General features: G+C 43.7%; 2 protein-coding genes and 1 long non-coding RNA gene across 4 annotated transcripts; 1 reads left to right on the forward strand and 2 right to left on the reverse strand.

Annotated features, from left to right (window-relative positions):
- Positions 1 to 7,588: 7,588 nt before the first annotated feature.
- Positions 7,589 to 9,355, reverse strand: LOC116654717. Of its 2 annotated transcripts, none has more exons than XR_006507225.1 (3): positions 8,297 to 9,355; positions 7,942 to 8,235; positions 7,589 to 7,880 (listed from the first exon to the last, which is right to left on the reverse strand). It is a non-coding gene; the product is annotated as an uncharacterized LOC116654717 (long non-coding RNA). The 2 variants fall into 2 exon arrangements; XR_004309891.2 differs by having other exon boundaries at positions 7,843 to 7,880; positions 7,942 to 8,389; positions 8,509 to 8,565.
- A 6,565-nt stretch (positions 9,356 to 15,920) lies between these two features.
- LOC6495422 (zinc finger CCCH domain-containing protein 15 homolog) lies at positions 15,921 to 17,541 on the forward strand. The gene is made up of 3 exons (XM_001958778.4): positions 15,921 to 16,132; positions 16,224 to 16,661; positions 16,718 to 17,541. The coding sequence occupies exons 1-3, from the start codon at positions 16,064 to 16,066 to the stop codon at positions 17,429 to 17,431; spliced, it is 1,221 nt and encodes a 406-aa protein (XP_001958814.1). The 5' UTR covers positions 15,921 to 16,063; the 3' UTR covers positions 17,432 to 17,541.
- LOC6495222 (nucleoporin Gle1) lies at positions 17,509 to 19,799 on the reverse strand. Its single transcript, XM_001958779.4, has 2 exons — positions 19,701 to 19,799; positions 17,509 to 19,647 (listed from the first exon to the last, which is right to left on the reverse strand). The coding sequence occupies exons 1-2, from the start codon at positions 19,701 to 19,703 to the stop codon at positions 17,635 to 17,637; spliced, it is 2,016 nt and encodes a 671-aa protein (XP_001958815.1). The 5' UTR covers positions 19,704 to 19,799; the 3' UTR covers positions 17,509 to 17,634.
- Positions 19,800 to 19,823: the final 24 nt, after the last annotated feature.

Below are 19,823 nucleotides of genomic sequence, written 5' to 3' on the forward strand. Positions count from 1 at the left end.
TGTGGATGTGGACCCACCACCGAGCCAGCTATTATAATCAAACAGTCAAAGAAGCAGCAGAAGCAGAAAAACTTACAGCCCCACCGCCTTGACGCTCCCCCTCTTGCTGTCTCGCTTGCACGCTCACCTGGACTAATATTGCATCAATGGTTGGCCACTGTCTTGCTCTATCATTTGGTCTCTGTGTGTGGCGCATTTTGGCGACATGGGCGGCCTTTTTTTTTTTTGCCCCAGCAGCTCCAACGTGCATATTTTAGCTTTATCCGCTGCTCTCCCGATCAGCCGCTCTCCCCAGATTGCGCCATCTTTACACACACATACACAATTACGCTCTCAAGCTTGGATTTTGCTCTCAATGACTTGCATTTCGTTTGGCTTTCGCTCAATTCGCCTGCAGCTCCAATCTGCCAGAGCTCCCCCATCAAAGAGAGTGTAAGAGAGGGATATACTCTCCCAGACGCACACACACACACAGACGCAGAGCAGCCACTACTGCGCCTGTGTGGCGGGCAGCTGCCACTGGACCACCAACGAAGTGGAGTTTGCTTTGAGAGCTTCATTTGCCGTTTCGTTTGGAATTGGAGAGGCCAGAAAGCGAGATGGAGCCGGGTAGGGGATAGGGATGGGGGATGGGGCAAGAGAAAAATACGGGGACAGGGGTGCCGATACCAAGACGCAGGCTGCTTGCTGTTGTTTTTATGGCCGGAGTTAAAGTTGAGATCTTTTCTTTGCTTTCCTAGCAATGGGCTTTGGTGGGCCAACTTACATTTTTAAATCATTTGCTCATAGAAGAATAAATGTATTTTTTAATATATCAATTTTAAATAATTTTCTTAATTTATTGAATAAAATTGTCGTCTTTTTTCAATTTAATGTCCATAATATTACCATAGAAATCATAGAAATTTGTATATTATACAAAACTTTTAAAAGAAAATCCTCCAAAAACGGTGTAAAGGATTTTGTATAATTAGTCTCGCCCAGTCTTTTAAGCTTGGGGCCAACCCTGATCTCCCAGTACCATACCCTCGTCCCCCCTTCTCTCCTTTGGCGACTTTAACGACAGGCTGTTTGTTTTTAATCGTATAATGTCTTAATTTATAGTGCAGCATTGCCTAGACCTCAACTTGATACACGATCCCCCTCCACTCTATCTCTCTCTAACCAAGCTCCATGCAATGCAATTGCATTTGTCATTGGCCTATAGCGCCATTAACATTACCCGGCTAGTTGTAGTTGTGCACAGAAAAAAATAAGAGTGATAAGGAAAAATGATTTAAAATAAAATAATGGGATGATAGGGATTAGTAATTTTTGTTGCATACTTTAAGGAACTAACAGAGGAACTTTTTAAATTATATATTTCAAAATAAAATATAAAAGTATATCTGTTAGTAATCATTTCTCTCTGTGTAGTGTTCTCTGTTTTTTTACCCATCACTCTACTCCTGCCCCTCCCATTACCTCTTCCATTCACACAATACCTTCTTCGCTCCAGCTCCACCACCACGTCAACTTTAACTGCACGCGGAGTTTTTTCGTTTTTTTTTTTTACCCGGAGTGTAAGCAATTTTTATGGCTAAATGTTGACGTTCCTGCTGCATTATTGCGGTGCATTTAATGTAATAATTACTATTTGCCACCGGTAATACGTAGGCCGGCAGCTCGCGATTCCCCAGCGACAGGCGTGTGTGGCTTGGCTCCCCATATCCCCTTGCCGGCATGGGCCCTCCTTTGGGCTGCGGTTTCGGTTTGGGTTAACTCGTTATCTTGGCGTCGGCTTTTGCGGTTTGGTCTGAGATCTTTGCGACTGGGGATCGGACCGGGTCTGAAGCGACGGATCGGTTCGTTTGTTCATGTAATCAACCGCCCCGTCTTACTCCAGCTCCGGCTCCGACTCCACCACCACCAATACCAACGCTCCAACGGCGACCGGCGACTTGCAACTGGTAACCGGCAACCGACATGGCCAGCTGAGGAACCGAGCTGCGGAGTCTGCCCCCCGACGGTGTGTGTGTGGCTTTCCAGCTTCTTGTGTGGTCCTGTCAGGCTTTCAGCTTTGTTTCTCAAAAATTACACAGAAAACTAAGAAGGGAAGCCTCCAGAAAATTTCACAAAAAAATTTAAAAAATATTTCGATTCCAGGTTTTGATGCAATTTGATAGGGAATTGAATTATTAAGCTTTTAATGTATTCCGCTTAAGAATCGGATGGATATTGGCAAAGATATAGCCTTCGAAGGGGACCATATTGGCCCTCCCATGCACTTTCTATATTTTTGAAGGGGACCCTCCAGAATTTTTGGCAAAAAATCTAAAAAATATTTCGATTCCAGGTTTTGATGCAATTTGATAGGGAATCGAATTATAAAGCTTTTAAGGTACTCCGCTTAAGAATCGGTTGGATATTGGCAAAGATATAGCCTTCGAAGGGGACCATATTGGCCCTCCCATGCACTTTCTATATTTTTGAAGGGGACCCTCCAGAATTTTTGACAAAAAATCTAAAAAGTATTTCGTTTCCAGATTTTGGTGCAGATTGATGGAGAATCGATCCACAAAGCTTTTAAGGTATTCCGCTTAAGAATCGCTTGGATATTGGCAAAGATATAGCCTTCGCAGGGGGCCATATTGGCCCTCCCATGCACTTTCTATATTTTTGAAGGGGACCCTCCAGAATTTTTGGCAAAAAATCTAAAAAATATTTCGATTCCAGGTTTTGATGCAATTTGATAGGGAATCGAATTATAAAGCTTTTAAGGTACTCCGCTTAAGAATCGGTTGGATATTGGCAAAGATATAGCCTTCGAAGGGGACCATATTGGCCCTCCCATGCACTTTCTATATTTTTGAAGGGGACCCTCCAGAATTTTTGACAAAAAATCTAAAAAGTATTTCGTTTCCAGATTTTGGTGCAGATTGATGGAGAATCGATCCACAAAGCTTTTAAGGTATTCCGCTTAAGAATCGCTTGGATATTGGCAAAGATATAGCCTTCGCAGGGGGCCATATTGGCCCTCCCATGCACTTTCTATATTTTTGAAGGGGACCCTCCAGAATTTTTGGCAAAAAATCTAAAAAATATTTCGATTCCAGGTTTTGATGCAATTTGATAGGGAATCGAATTATAAAGCTTTTAAGGTACTCCGCTTAAGAATCGGTTGGATATTGGCAAAGATATAGCCTTCGCAGGGGGCCATATTGGCCCTCCCATGCACTTTCTATATTTTTGAAGGGGACCCTCCAGAATTTTTGGCAAAAAATTTAAAAAGTATTTCGTTTCCAGATTTTGGTGCAGATTGATGGAGAATCGATCCACAAAGCTTTTAAGGTACTCCGCTTAAGAATCGGTTGGATATTGGCAAAGATATAGCCTTCGCAGGGGGCCACAATGGCCCTCCCATGCACTTTCTATATTTTTGAAGGGGACCCTCCAGAATTTTTGATAAAAAATCTGAAAAATATTTCGATTCCAGGTTTTGATGCAATTTGATAGGGAATCGAATTATAAAGCTTTTAAGGTACTCCGCTTAAGAATCGGATAAATATTGACTAAGCTATAGCCTATGATGGGGTAGGATCTGAGATGGGTATAGGAAACAAAATTATGTAAAGCTCTGCAAGGCGGTAAAAAAACGACGAAACTGATGACCCTTTCCTTGATTTACAAAAAATATTCCTTCGCGGATTTCATCCGCAATCCCCAGCCCATTAATTCCCTCGTAATCCCCGTTCCGCTGACATCAGTTAAGCTCATCGCATAACCCTTTTTGAAGTCGGATGTGTTAATGTGACTGCAACGACGATAACGAAATGACGAGGAGGAGAATCTGAGATCGAGGCAAGCCAACAACAAGCTTAAGATAGATATAAGAGTAAGGCGATAAGCCCGGAACGTCAGTAGGTCTGCCATGCGACGTTGTCGAAGTCCAAGGCGATTGGGGCATATATGTATGGGGCACACAAATTATGTTCAAGGGGGGAGGGGGAGGGAAGGGTGGTGCAGGGTGGTGCAAGCGAAGAATGTCGAAGACGCATGCGTTTTGCGTTGGCTGTCAAATTAATTTCGTTCGCTGCTCCGAGTGCGATTACGGCGACCATGACGACACTGCTGTGGCTGCAACATGTCGTGGGCGTTGTGCGATTGCAGCTGCCTTGGTGCACCACAAAAAACCCTGCACCACCAACAATCAGACAAGGGCGAGAATTAACATAAATACAGGATGATACAAAAGAATAGAATTTAAATATTACTAACATACAGTCTTTAAAATAAATAATAGATCATCGAATAAAAGATTTTTAATTATTAAATTTTCTTAAAATAAAAAGTGTCTCTAAAAATGTGACCTCATCTGTCCATTCATATCTCTGAGGACGCGTACATAATTTGGACTTTGACAATGGATCCAGTCGGGGACCATCCTTAGCATACTTAAGACTGGTGAAATGTGAAATGCCCCCAACCTGTCCCCCCACTGTCTGCAGTATTTGCCACAAAAGCCGCAGAGCGAGAGCGGAGAACGAGCGGACGCCCCCTCAGTTGGGAATTCGTGGAATGACTGCACAAATCGTTACCTGGGTGGTCTCCAAGCTCGATTCGATTCGACTTGACTCCACTCGAGCCTTAAGTTTGACTTGAAAACACTAAGGAAAATTAGGAGATAGTTTATTCTAAAGAGATTGGATTAAAAGATCATAGTAACTTTATATTAAAACATAGTTGTTTAAAAGCTATTTTTATTGGATATACATATATATAGGTTTAAGAAAATGTTATTTCTTTAAACTCCATAAGTCTGTGACCATTTTTTTATCAGTGTTTCATGTTCAAGTTGGGGACTGGAGACTCACCCGGTGGTTTATGAGGCACGTGCGCTGGCGTTCGCTGCTCATTGAGTTGCTTATTTACGGCTCAAAGGTATGTCTCGTTGCTGCCCCTTATTCCTTACTGCCCCCAGCCCCCAGCCCCTTGCCCCATAACCCCCACACTTTTAAGCCTCATACCACAAAACCAGGCATTATTTACACTGGCGTGAAGTGAAGTAATAAGAGTGTGGAGTGTTTCAGCCCAACAAATTGAATCTTAAACCCGGGGAGTGAGAATATCTCAGACAGGCACTGACTAACTAAGTTGCAACCTTGTCTTAGGAACTACATATATGGATTGTATATTTATTGTTTATTTTATTACAGCCAAGCCATTATTAGCCAAGACTGAATAGCCGATCGTAATACTTTCTAAAAGCGATATGAAACCATCTGGCCAGAGCACCCAGGTGCAATTACAGGTCTTGACTACCCAAACTACTTTTTCCCTCGCTTAATACGATCAATTAGGCAAATACTCTAGGAGAGTTGTAAAAAAAAACTATAGTCTGGCCATAAGATCCCAAATCCAAGACACAGGATCGGTCGGATCGGTCGACTGGACCGTCATAACTCAACGACACTTCACTGGCCTGCGGAGCTGCGTTGACAACTCAACTTGTTTGGGCCGACATATCTGGCCAGATACGATCGCCGGAGCAGTCGCTGGGACCACCAACCATCTAGCCATCTATCCAGCCAAATGTAAGCGTAACCACAGGTCCGCTTTTTACGACTCTAACTCCGACTCCGACTCGGATCTAATGAAAATCTCTTTTGAATTGATTTGCAGCGACTGCCAGTGCCAGTCGTCCGATTCCAGCTGTGCGGCTGTCGCTTTTGTGGAAATGGAAAAGAAAAAAAAGGTAGAAACATTTCAATCGTTATTCTCCTCCCCGGAAAAACTCAAAATGAAAACTGGAAATGGTAATGAAAATGGAACTAGAAGTAGGAGTAGATGTCGAGAGAGACCTGGGCCACCGACCGTATATCATTTGTTTACATTGTATTGAGTTGTTAGCCCGCCGCCCGCTGCCCTCGGGCCAATGTTTTAATTGATCCCGGGCACGGGGGGCGAGGCCCGCACACGTCGCTCCGGTATCGGTTCTTTGATAAGCCCTACTATGATGTCCCTCCGGGCCACCAAGTCCCAGTCCCACAGTCGGGGTCATGCGTGGGCAGTCATTCCAAGGGGCATAGACTTTTTTTTTGCTAGAAGTACACAGGGAGAAACTAGAGGAGATAGTACCTGGTACTTCTCTCTCCTCTTTTTTTTTAATCTTAATTTTCCTCAGTGTATAAATAAGTTTATTTATGAGCTTCGCCCTGCCGGAAGTTAGTGATTTACCCTCTCCAGACGTGCGCCCATTTATCAAAATAGAGAAGAAAGCGAGCTCAGCTCCAGAAGAATTGAAATTTCCAGTTAATAACTTGATCGACTCTGAAATGCGGGCTGTAGATTCTTTTTAGTTTTCTAGGCGTTCTACCGCTGCGGTAGGTTGTGGAAAGAAAAGAAATGTAGAAACTGGAATTTAAACCTCTTAAGTTCCCCATTCAGCTTTGACAGTTTTCCTAATGTATTGTGGCTGGGAAGCGCTTCCTCTATTCAGAAAACAGAAACAACAGAAACGACGACGACTCGAGGAGTCCCCTTTTGTTTGGAAACCCACCGGGGAATTCATCTTGAGAATCTATTTGTTTGTTGTCGCACTCGGTGTAATGATCTGCGTTTGTCATTCGGAAAGGTTAACTAAACACCAAACTCCCAGGCAGTGCGTGGGAGTTGTTGGTTCTTCAAAAAAAAAAAAAATAACGTCCAGGTGGAAGCGGGGGCGGGTCTTAAAGGTAAGGGTAAGTTCAAACGAAGAGATCTTTCAGCAGAAGTGACAAACTGTTTTTCATATTTACCCGACAATCTTTCACTTTTTAGGAAATTCATTAAAAACTACAAATTCTACAAATATCAGACTTTCTCAGACTAAGAAGTCTAAGACTTCTAGAAGTCTTCTAGTCTTCAGAGTCTCTTAGCCAAGTATAGTACCAAAAAAAAATGTATAGAAAGTCAATTTGAAACACCACAAGATCTAGAACCATTATAGGTTCGAGAAGAAAAACGTCGAGATTTACGAGATCAGAGTGTAGAATAGAATTCGTTCTACCTTCCAAGAACACTGGATGTTCCAGTTGCCAGTCGAACGACGACTACGATGATGATGATGATGATGGTAACCGTCTCCGAAGGAGGTCTGAACCCATAACTCATCATTAATAACCGAACCTAAATAAGACGTTTTATTGTTGTAAGCCAAATTGAATTCCCGCTGAGAGAGTCGGGTAGAGAAAGAGATCAGACCGGTCACCGGTCCAAAGGGAAGATTATCCAAGGGAATGTCCAGATATCCAGATCTCTCTCTTCTGTTCAGGTGTTACACAGTGTCGGCATCGAGCCAAAGGAATATAAGGTAAGACATCAAAGGCCACTGGGAACCCAGACCGGGCCGGGCCTGGCTGTTGTTATTATTATTGTTATTATTATCATTGTTGTTCTTGGCTCACACTTCCTATACACCCTGGGCAAATGTCATAATTAAAACAATTTCGGGCCCCTCTTCGTACCGTTTCCCTACTTTAATCTGATTTGCTGGGAATTTTTGCTGGATTTATGGATTTCTTTTTGTTTTCATTTAATTTTTTTTTTTTTGTTTTTTTTTTTTGCGCAAGTGCAAAAGTCGCTGGAGATCAATGTCAAAGTTGAAGACGATGCCGATGCCGATTCTGATGCCAAAGCCATCTCGCCTCGGGCGTTAATCTGGCGTATACGGCTTCTGTTACCTGTTGTCTCATCCCATCTTGTCTCATCTGGTGGACTGCTGATCTGTTGTCGGATCTGCGGTCTTCTGTCGGTCTTCGTTGTCTTCTGTCGTCGGCTGGGCCCCCTTTTCTTACAACAGTTTCCGTAATTCCGTAAAAGCGATTTGTATTCTTCTTTTCGGCTGGAACGATTCTGCGAAACTAATTGATTATTTTGCCTTTTGGCTACCCGACAGCGGAAGACAAGTTAATTTTCTCACACCTTTTTCTACGAAATAATTTCTTGAAAATTTCAATGGTGATTTCAGTTAATCAAGGGAAGACACTCACATCCAGACTGATTGCAGATAATCGCATGATATTTAATGGAAGACTTCATTTGAAAAGCAGTCAGAATAGTTCCCAAATATAAACTAATTAAGATGTATCTTAATTTAAATAAAGTTCAATGTACAGTTGAATTAGTTCTTGGAAGTATCTTTCAGAAAAAAACAAACAATTTAGATGGCAAATTACCTAGGCAAATATTCTGTATACAGGATGTTTCGAGGGACCTCTAAAAAAAGGGTAAAATAAATATGATTATGTGGCTAATTTAAGGAGGACCTTTTCCAGACCTCAGCCCATTAAAAAATGCTTTGGAATATGAAAAGGAAACGTCCACCGACATGAGGTAAGCTTTTTTGAGGGACCACCACGAATTAACCTACCTACAAATTACGTAGGAATGGATAGGAGAGAGTCCCAGGTTTAGGGTTCAAAAATTGTCAGACATACTAACATCCGGATCGGTGTAGTATGTCCTACAGATATATACAGACACACTCACCATATATAACTCGAATGAGAACACAGGAAAAAACTGTGCGGTCGCCTTACATTTATTGATTTCATCGCAAAACAGCCCATCGTCGAAGCTTCAGAGCCTCGAGAAGACTTGAGAAGCATCGGGAAGAATTGGTAAGAAGACGGGAAGAGAAGACAGGGTCCAAACGGGTCTTCTGGCTCCACTGCGCATCGCATTAAGCGTAGAACAGTGGCAGCCGCACAGCCCAGAGGGATTTATCCGTCAGGTCCCGAAGATGAAGATGCCCCACAGCCAGGCATAGACGACTTGTGGGAGAGCTCTATTGAGGGTTAGATGGTATACTATCCCTATCATCAGAAGAAAGTGGTTAAAATTTAATATAAACACTATATATTTTAACAAAATTTAATAAATAGAAGCTCATTGCTTCAGCCTACTTGGCCCGAATCCTGAGGACTTGTTGTTTACCTTGCTGATTGCCAAGGTGCTGCCTGCGATTGCCGCGATGCCATGAATTTGTTCCACTATACGTGCAATCATGTTGCCACAGTCCGAGTCCGACTCAGTGGATCCAACTGTGGCATTCGATCTGGCTTTGGCTTCTCGAACGAGATGGATGCATCGTTCATATGTGCCTCTGTGTGTAAATCAGTAGCTCCCCGTATTGAGTCGTTGGCTGTTACATGAACTTTGGCTACGGTTCAAGACTTGATGCTCCCCACTTCTTCTGAGAGGAGGACTCTTAAGCTGCTTAGGGGAATTTTCAGTTTTACATTTTACAGGCTGGCCACCACCAAGCTGGCCACGGACGAGTGGCTTGATGCGATCGGGCTGACATATCGTTCAGGGAAGACATCAAGTTTTTAGTTTTCAGATGTCAGATTCGCTTTCGTTTCAGTTTCAGTTTATTTGAGTTGAAAGACTTAGGACTTAAAAGAAGTAACTCCTTCTTACCTTAATTACCCTCAAAAAATTTGTTTAATCCCTTCAAAAATCCTTTCCCACGCAATCCTATCCCCTTTTGGCATCGTAATCCTGCACAACTAATCCAATCATCCTGGCAAGCAGGAAATGCGGCATTCGGGTATCAGTTATCGCCTTCGATACGGCCACCCGCATAAGATGTCAACAAAGTGGATGGATGGATGTATCTCAGCCACAAAAACCCATAACCCAAAAAAGGAGAGAGATACAGATACTCTCGGCTATAAGCCATTAGTCTGTCTTGGCAATTATCAACGGAATGGGATGAAAAGCGATGTAGTAGATGACTCACATATGACACTTAAGTCATAATGGAGAAGGCACTTAGCCAAAGGCCCGAATCGCTTTTACGATCCGATGGTGGTGGCACCAACGTTCGGGCCAAATTTAGACATTATTCGGGGGGAATCCGTTCCGATCCGATCCGATCCGATCCGGCCAACACACATAGGAGGAACGTTCGGATCATTGTTTGTTCAACTGTTTTGCGGTTGTGTGGATGCGTATAATTCCATTTTTATGGCTCCTGTGCAGCAGAATCGTTCGTTGCAGCAGAGGCTGTGACCACAGAGTCATCTCCTCCCACTCCAAATGCACTGGAAGAAAAGGGTTTTAAAAAAAATAAAGACAAGTAAGTAGAGAGGAAGGTTTAAGATGACTATGAGATGGTTCTAAGAGTTTGTTTTTCATCCTTTTCTTCTCTAGTCTTTAAAAACATTTTTATTTATGGCGGCCCTTTTTTCTCAGTGCATCCATATACTCGCATTCCTTGATGGACCAATCTCAAAGGGAGACGAGAAACCACGAAGCCTCCACCCCGACTACATAAAATTGTATTTAGTCATGCTACATCACTTTGTAATAATTTTCATTTTGGCGCTCGCTTTGATCTTCAGCCGCCTTCCGTGTGTGCGGCCTCTGGGCCTCCGGCTCCACCTTGCCCCACCTTACCCCACCCCTTCCAGGCCCTCCTTCTCTTGGCCGTAATCTTTGGACCAAAACTGCCACCGTGTGGCGTTCGGCGAGTTGTCTTAACATTTTTTTTTTCTTTCCCCATTTTTATACCCTTGCAGAGGGTATTATAATTTTGGTCAAAAGTGTGCAACGCAGTGAAGGAGACATCTCCGACCCTATAAAGTATATATATTCTTGATCAGGATCACCTCCTGAGTCGATATAAGCATGTCCGTCTGTCCGTCTGTCCGTCTGTCTGTCTGTCTGTCTGTCCGTCTGTCTGTCTGTCCGTCTGTCTGTCTGTTTCTACGCAAACTAGTCTCTCAGTTTTAAAGCTATCGAGTTGAAACTTTGCACACACCCTTCTTTCCTTTGCAGGTAGTACATAAGTCGGAACGGCCGGGATCGGTCGACTATATCCTATAGCTGCCATATAACTGATTGATCGGAAATGGCATAACTTCGTTGTTTTTCAAGTTAGAAGGTTGGGACTTTCTATGGATTCTTATTTGGTCCAACTTATACGATCTGCCAAATTTCATAAAGATCGGTCGACTATATCCTATAGCTGCCATATAACTGATTGATCGGAAATGGCATAACTTCGTTGTTTTTCAAGTTAGAAGGATGGGATTTTCAATGTATGCTTCTTTGGTCAAAATAATTCGATATGCCAAATTTCATAAGGATCGGCCGACTATATACGATCCGCTGTATATCTAATAATATAGATGCGTGGCGCCACCTCTCGGACTGCGACTGAACTGCAAGGGTATATAAACTTCGGCTCCGCCCGAAGTTAGCTTTCCTTTCTTGTTTGAAATTATGACGAGAGGCCAGGCGAATCCGAGCGCCAAGTTTGTTTTTGTTCTCCAGTTTTGTTGTTTTTTTCCCATCGGTAGTAGACCGACGACCCTGCAATTTGATTGAGAAATCATCAATTGTGCAATCTTGTATTTGGAATGCAAATTATAAGCTACCCTACCAACTACAAAAAAAGGTTCTAAAGTCTAAAGTCAGCACTTGACCCCACACAAGGCGGGTACTTAATATTCAAGAGACCCCCAGCCCAGATCCTGGTTTCTGATCCCCCACGTGGTGTCTGTTTACCCACAAGTCTGTCACGGCCAACAATTCGGAAAATTGTTGACATGCAAATAGCAACCAGCCATGTAAACTGACCGGTGAAGTGAGCAGCAGCTCATATATCATCCATCTAGTAGTAGGCAGCCTGACCCAGCGTTTTCTTTATAAATAGCACGTGTTGGCTCTCTGTTTGACCTTAGCATGGTTTCCGAGTGCAATGATTTCTCGGGAAATGGCATAGGATCTGGTTTTATGGACCTTCTCTACTGCTAACTGCTGTGACCTTGTTTTTTTCCCCCATAAATTTTATTTTTTCTTTCGTTTTTAGGAGTTTTTGGTATTTAAATAGCTGTTGACGTTGGAAATTAACACGGTGACTGATTTGTGTTTTTAGTTTTTCAATTTAAAAGGTAAAAATTAGAGGTAAATACAGTTTTTAAAATATATATTTATTATTTAATAAACAATTTTTGAGGTAGGATAGGTGGTAGTTTATAAATCATAGTTTAAGGGGCAAGAACAATAGAGAACCTTGAAATAATACCTTCTTTAAAGAACTTGATTCCTCTAACTTAATTTTAAAAATTTTATATATTTTTACTTTTAAAAAATTTAAATTTCCACCAACTTCTTGAACTTGCTTCAACTTAAGAGAGCAATTAATTATAGCCATCGGGTTTGGACAATATGTGTGACAGCCATAAAACACGAGCAAAGTCCAAGGAGCAGGGACGTCAAACTGGAACTGGACACTGGACACTGGACACTGAGATGTAGACAGAGACAGAGAGACGGTCATGGACATGGATGTGGATGTGGACGTGGACCACACGCATCGTGTGTGACGGCGATAAAAATCACAGCATGTTGCAAACAGCCCATTGACGTCCCTCTTCTGGCGGCCGTTAATGCCGTTGTTGGGCAAATCTTTTGACAGTTGTGTTGAAGCATAAAGATGCCAAAGAAAGAACATTTCAGGCAACATATACTATACCACACTATAAAGCCGCCAAGTGCGTATCTGAAGCGTTTCAGAGATCTGAGAGCGAGGCATTCATTCGCAGCCACGAAAAGCGCATCAATCAAACGAACCGCCAACGATCCTCCTCTCATATTCTATATATATTTATGTATATATTTATGTATATATCTTTATAGTGCATCCCATATGCCTACTCACACGCTCACATTCGATCAATCATTTATTATGGCATCGCTGATGGCGGTCTCCCCATCGTTGGTGGGCTCCCCCCCCCCCCCCCCCCCCCCATTTGAAAAACAAAATACAAAAAAAAAAAAAAGAAAAGAAAAATACTTGGAAAATAAAGCTAATTTTCTATGGGCCATATAAATTCGATTTTTGGTTTCTATTTTTAAAGGGGGGCACCGAGCAGTTAATTTTTTTTTTGTGGCACGAATAGCAATTGTATCGTATGGCTGTCAGAGCCAATTATGGGAGGCTATTCAATGGGCTTGTACCATATTTTTATGGCTTTTGTGGCTCCTTTTTTGTTCATATATATTTCAAAAATTTCATCAAATATTAAAAAAACTGACAACTACAATAGGTATTCCAACACTTGCATTTAAATTGCCTATTATACTTGAGAGATATTTTATTGAATCACATATAGCGCCCTGCCTTATAGCCCATTATAGCTTAAATTCTAATTAAATTTCATTGGAATTAATTGCAACACATACTCACGAATAAAGACATAACGTAGAGCCAAACAGGCCACAAAAAAAATCTAAAAAAAAAAAAAACCACAAACAAAAAGAGAACAAATCACGCAAGCTTCGGACTGGACCGCCCAAGTAGAAAGACTTCGTTGGTGGCCAACCAGACGGCCACTCACATCCATATGGATATCCCAGAGCCCCCCAATCAGTCGACAACGAAATTTAGTTGTTTAGTTGCCGCTGATGGCGGCTTGGATATTTGTGTTGCTATTGATGTAGACTCTTTATTGCCACCATAAATATGGAAATTTTTCATTAGTGATTTCCGTTTCCGATTTATCTTAATGGACAAGACAGGCAGCTGTATTTGCTTTTGTTTTTGTAATTAAGAGATGGTGAGGAGGGAAGGGGGAGCTACCGTTTTGGCCAAAAACATGTTGCAACAACATATTGCCGATAAACATCAAGGCGAACGCATTCGCACTGGTCGCATTGGTTGCCAAGTTGCCACAGGAGTCGTCGCGACGACAAGATGGGGCAGACAGAGCTCGTCGTGTGTGGTCGGGGCCTCTTATCGGGGGCTTTTGGCCAATGAAAGCGGCTATTAAGTCTTGGCCAGGCCAGCCAGTTGGCAACTTGGGTGGCAACATGGCATTCACCAATCACACATACTCGTATACCCGGAGCATCGTCTGTCGGCGGCGCCACAAAAAGCACAAAAAAGAAAGCGCGTGCAACAACAACAGAAAAGCAAAAGCAAAAACTCAACCGACCGGAACTTCAACTGGCGCTATATGCAATTATAAGAGTGTGTCTGTCTGCAACAGCAACTGCAAATGCAACTGCAACAGCAACAGAAAACAGTAGCAGCATTTCCCTTTTAACCAAAGATTGACAGCAGCAGCGACTTAGCCCCCGAGATGGAGAGATGCTGGGGAGACCACCATGAAGTCCGAATGCCACTGGCGGAGATCTTTCAGGGGGGATATCCTAAACCCATGCTGCTATTTTATATTGTCAAAAGTAACATCTTGGCTGATGTTGCTGCTGATGTTGCTGCCGATGTTGCTGTTGCTGCTGCTGCTGGTGTTCCCCTTTTGTTACGCCTGCAACTTGCAGCTTGTTTTCCTTTTATCTGGAAGTTGTAAGATACAATAACAACGTCTTACTTGTTCTGGATGCAAATTATATCTATCTATCTTGCTGTCAACATCAAAATAATTGTAGTTTGATGTTGCTGCCGTTGCTTGTCATAATTTTATTGCTGCCGCTGGGAAAATTCTGAAAGACAAGTGCAAGATAATTTCTCCATTAAATCCAGTTCTTAAAAATGGAAAGAGAAGAGATATTATTGACTATAAATATTGGCCTTGAGGTTTAGTTTTTTGTGACTAATTCTCTCGAAATATTTCTGTTTAACTTTCCACAAAAGTATAATCATAAACCCAAAGTTTACGAAGGTTTCTTTGCCCCCTAGGACTAGAATGGCAATTCCTAGAAAGCCCCAAATATCGGATCAAAGCCCCGAAAGGAGAAAAAAATAATAATGGACCACACAGATAGCTCGCCCAGAAGCTTGTACACTTAAAAAGCAAATAAAAAAAAAAAGAGCTCTAGAGGCAAGAAACAAATAATTGCTAATTTTATGCTCGAATAAATGAGCGCGAATGGAGAGCAGACGAAGGATCAAAATGGGCGCCCCACCATCCGAGCACTGGCGGTACTGGAACGTCACGCACTATCAAACGAGGGGCATGATCAATGGGGGCACTCACTCTCCTCTCCTCTCACTGGAGCCGGGGGCCCGCATGTGCCCGAGTGAGTGGGACGGCTAATAGAGGCCACCCAAGAGGACTGACGACGAATTAAGGGCCACCCACGAAGAGACATGCCAGTGCTCGTGTTTGTGTATACCCTCTCAAAGTACACTGTGAAAAATTAGAGATTAATATTTGTTTTGATAAGTATATGTTGTTTCAATATAAAATATCATATATCAAAATATATGTGTTTGAGATGAATTACTATCTGAAATAATTCTTTTTCTAACATAAATTAAAATAAAAACCACAAATTTTTCTCTGTGCAACTGTTTACTGTGTAAGTGTGAGTTAAAAGGCCTTTGAAAGCGATTTCTGCATTGAAGGGAACCAGGGCGGATAATTGAAATATGTATGTTTATTATGATGCGTAAAACTTGAACATGTGCACTGAAGTGGCCACAAACAAATAATAATAAAAAAGAGGTTGAGAAAGGCAAAAAAGGCATCAAAATATGTAAATAAATACTGGTCTATTTGTGTATGTAATGAAAAGGGTTTTATGAAAGAATTCACATTTTAATTGAATAATATAGTAAATATTAGGGCTTATTGTAGATTCTATGCATTATGATAGATATAATTCATCACACAAATGAAAGCAAAGCTCTCTTGCTTTTATAAAACCCATAATCCCTCTTCAATAAAAACCCATCTAGATTTAAATTTCCCGCCTCTGTTAAAATTCAAACTTAACATATTTCATGTAACATACTCTGTTAGCTCGATCAAAGAGCCCCTTAGGAGATTTAAGAATATATGACCTTTTAATCAATAAAATTATTCTTTTAATAATATAATTAAATATTTATCCTTATTTGTGTCAGAATATATGTCAATTAGCCATACATAAAAATTATAGCAATCCAAAATATACCGCCTTTTATTTTAAAAAATACCGTACAAAAAAGGAACGTTTTTTTTGCTATATGGTCACACTGATGAGATTTATAAAAGAATATAGCAACACGTTTTGTTTTTTAACCTGGTTGTGCAAAAACAATTTATAATTTGATTTCGGATTATAAATTCTCGTAAATCGACCGAAGATGCCACCGAAAAAGGCGCCGGCTCCCAGCAAGAAGACGGAGCAAAAGAAGAAGGAGAAGGTTATTGAGGTAAGGGTCTAAGAAAAAGTGCCGTGCTACTTTGTGATGTGGAAGCTTTTCAATATACATATATTACTACTTTCGCCGATTTCATCTGCAGGACAAGACATTCGGGTTGAAGAACAAGAAGGGCAACAAGCAACAGAAGTTCATCCAGCAGGTGCAGAAGCAAGTGCAGGCCGGCGGCCACCATCCCAGGCAGGATGGCGACAAGAAGAAGGAGGAGAAAGAGAAGAAGCTGGCTGATCAGCGCGAGATGGCCATGATCTTCAAGCCGGTCCAGACGCAGAAGGTGGAGAAGGGCACCGATCCCAAGTCGGTGGTCTGCGCCTTCTTCAAGCAAGGCATCTGTACCAAGGGTGACAAGTGCAAGTTCTCGCACGACCTCTCCCAGGAGAACAAGGTCGAGAAGCGTTCCATCTATGTGGATATGCGTGACAGCGAGGACGACCCGATGACCAACTGGGACGACGCCAAGCTCAAGGAGGTGGTGGACAAGAAGCACTCCGGCGAGAAGCGACGCCCAACCACTGATATTGTACGTTTTCTTTTCGGTTACCTAAGAGTACCCTTTCCATTAATCTTTTACTTCAGATCTGCAAGTACTTCCTGGAGGCCGTCGAAAAGTCCAAGTACGGCTGGTTCTGGGAGTGCCCCAACGGCGAAAAGTGCATCTACCGGCACGCTCTGCCACCTGGTTACGTTCTGAAACGCGACAAGAAGAAGGAGGATAAGCCCACGGAAATTTCCCTGGTCGATCTCATCGAGAAGGAACGTGCTGCTCTCGGGCCCAACCAGACCCGTGTTACTCTCGAGTCGTTCTTGGCCTGGAAGAAGCGCAAGCTTGCCGAGAAGAAGGCCAAGTTGGCCGCCGAGGAGGAACGCAAGAAGAGCGACTTCAGCAAGGGCAAACAGTTCGGTATCTCGGGTCGTGAGATGTTCAGCTTCAATCCCGACCTGGTCGACGACGGACCCATGGAAGAGGGTGACGCTGCCTTCGATGTCTACAAGCGGGAAGATGATGACGACGACAATGCGTTTGAATTTAAGGAGCTGGATCTTGCTGCCCTGTCGCTGGCCGCCCAGGAGGTGGATGGATCTGGAACCGTCGCCTCCGAGACTCGGTTACTGGACCAAGCCACGGAAGCAGCCAAAACCGCCGCAGCAGAAGAAGCTGCGGCCCCCGAGGACGACGGCCCCTCGTCGTCTGCACCTGCCAACGATGCCGCCCCCATCAACAAGGATCTGTTCGTCGATTTGGCCGACGAACTGGATGACTTGGACCTGGAGGACGAGGACGATGACTAGGGCTCCCGGGGTAGATTGATTCAAATGAGTTCATATAATGATTTCTGCCTTTAGCTACCCTTCGATTAATAAAGTTGTGGCTTTCAAACGTTGCATTTCTGGAAATGACACTTGCTTGTCTCTTAAATCAAATACAATGGACAGTTTCTTAAATTCTTTTAACATTTCATAAATAATTGTTGTTATGCACTAGGTTTACAAAACTACCAGAAGCCGGGGGGAAGTAGGCCAACGGCTTGGGGTATCTGGCGTTCTCGCAGGAACTTGGCCAGTATCATTTCCAGTCGGGTCTTCGGGCCGCCTTCGTCGTGTGCCGACAACTGCGGCATGTACGTGTTCTGGATGTAACACAAAAGTTTCACAAACTGCTTGCCGTAGGTGCGCAGCATTTCGAATCCGAGGGTCTGTAGAACCTCCATTATAAGGGTGGCACTGACATCGGGCAACGGCTTAACATGCACCATATGCGCCAGCCAACGCCATCCCTCCTCAAGACCGTAACAGTGCTCCGGCCCATCAGCCTTTCGTCCCGGTGTGATGATGACAGCCGAATACAGTCGAGCTATTCCCGTCTGTCTTTTCAGATACATATCCGGCTTTTCCAGCTCGTTGTCAGTCAGGCGGTAACCAATAGTCTTTAGGTATTGCTCAGGGGACTGTCCCTGCTGCTGGGGAATCACGTAGGGCACTAGGAACGGCGACTCCTTGTATAGGTAGGCCAGGAAAATCTTTCCAAAGTCGGGTAGCAGTTTCCAAAACGTGACAATGACGGAGGCGAAGGGGAAGGCGGCCTGCGGGTTGCTGGAGATGGCAGTCTCCGTTTGGCTGACAAACTTCTTGGCCATCAGGAGCAGGCAGTAGTCGCGGGCCAGTGGATGATCGTTGATGGTCATTGAAGCTCCATTCAGCAGCTTCACCGGCTGCCCGGCGAAGAAGCTGTAGAGTTTGTCAAAGTTGTTGCTCAAGTGCTGGGGACTCACCGCCGAAATGGCGTTCAGGGGCAGATTTATGGCCCGCTGGCACCCGGTGCGGTACTGCTTTAGTGATTCCTCTGTTTGTAGTGGCTTCACTGCATCCACTTTGGCCTGGTACAAGGCCAGGATTTCGTTGTAAAACTTCAATCGATCTGGGTGGACGTAGGAGGTAGATAGGTCGGCAGTGGGAGGAACAACTGCGGGTTTTGCTGCCGTTGGTTGGACCTCTGTGGCTCCTGTGTTGGCTGCCGCTGCTTGGGCCGCCGCAGCAGCTTTGGCTGCCTCCTCTGCCTGCTGCTGCTGCTGTTGAGTCTGACGCGCCTCGGACTCTTCCTTTTCTTTCTGGAGGCGCTTTTTCTCCTCGAGCTTCTTTCTTTGTTCCTCCTCGTGCTTTTTGGCCTCCTCCACCTTCAGCTGCTGCTGGATTAGCTCCGAGAACTCCGCCAACTGCTTGATCATGTCCATTTCCAGAGCATCCAAGCTCTTGCAGCATTGTTCTGCCTTAATGATGGACCGCAAATACTGCGTCTGCTCACACTTTCCTGCTTTCACGTTGCTCACGAGCTGCTCGAACTGCTGGGCGAGATCCTTGAGCTGTCGGTTGTGCGAAGAGCAGACCTGAACCGTGTCCTTGTCCAGGGAGAGTAGCAGCTTTGTGATACCCTCGAACTTCTTACCGAAACGCCTCTGACAGCGGGCCACGCCCTCCAGGGCCAGCTTGTGCAGTTTCTGATCCGTTTGACGGCGCAGTGCCTGCTGCTCCCGCTGCTGGGCATCCAAATGGGCATTGGCCAGTTGGTCGGCCTTTTGGCAAATAAGGATTTCTTGCTCCTTTCGCAGCGCCTTGTGATTGACGGTTTCGAGGTTCTCTTGCTCCTTCTGCTGCTTGTCCAGTTTCGAACGGAAGGACTGCTGCCTTTCCTGGAGTTGATTCAACTGCATTCGAACGCTCTTTTTACACTGCTCCGCCAGTTCCCTCTTTACGATGCTTGCGTTGATGGCATCCGCGTCCGGGAAGCAGCTTAAACTGGGTTCTAAGTCAATAGTAACGGGGAAGAGATTTTCCGCTTTCGTTGGAGATTCATCTGGAAGTACGAGGTCATTCTCGTCAACAGGAATTCGAAATGGATTTTTGTCGGAACCCAGAGTGCGACCCGTGCATGTGAGACTCGCTAGTGCGGCATGTTGCAGGACCGTCTCCAGGTTGAGGCGGTCGATCTCCCGAATCACATCCTCCACGCTCTGGTTAAAGGAATAGTAAAATAACTGAATCCATTTTGTTTTTATTTACTCACCATTTTTCTTCTTTAATTTCAATACAATTTCACACAAAAACAAAACCTTCACATGAATGCCGCGCGCCGTTTTTCAACATTAATAAATAGGGTTGAAAAATAAATAATAAATAACTGATAAGA

The sequence above is a fragment of the Drosophila ananassae genome, chromosome 3L, assembly GCF_017639315.1.
Source record: "Drosophila ananassae strain 14024-0371.13 chromosome 3L, ASM1763931v2, whole genome shotgun sequence".
Lineage (NCBI taxonomy): Eukaryota > Metazoa > Arthropoda > Insecta > Diptera > Drosophilidae > Drosophila > Drosophila ananassae.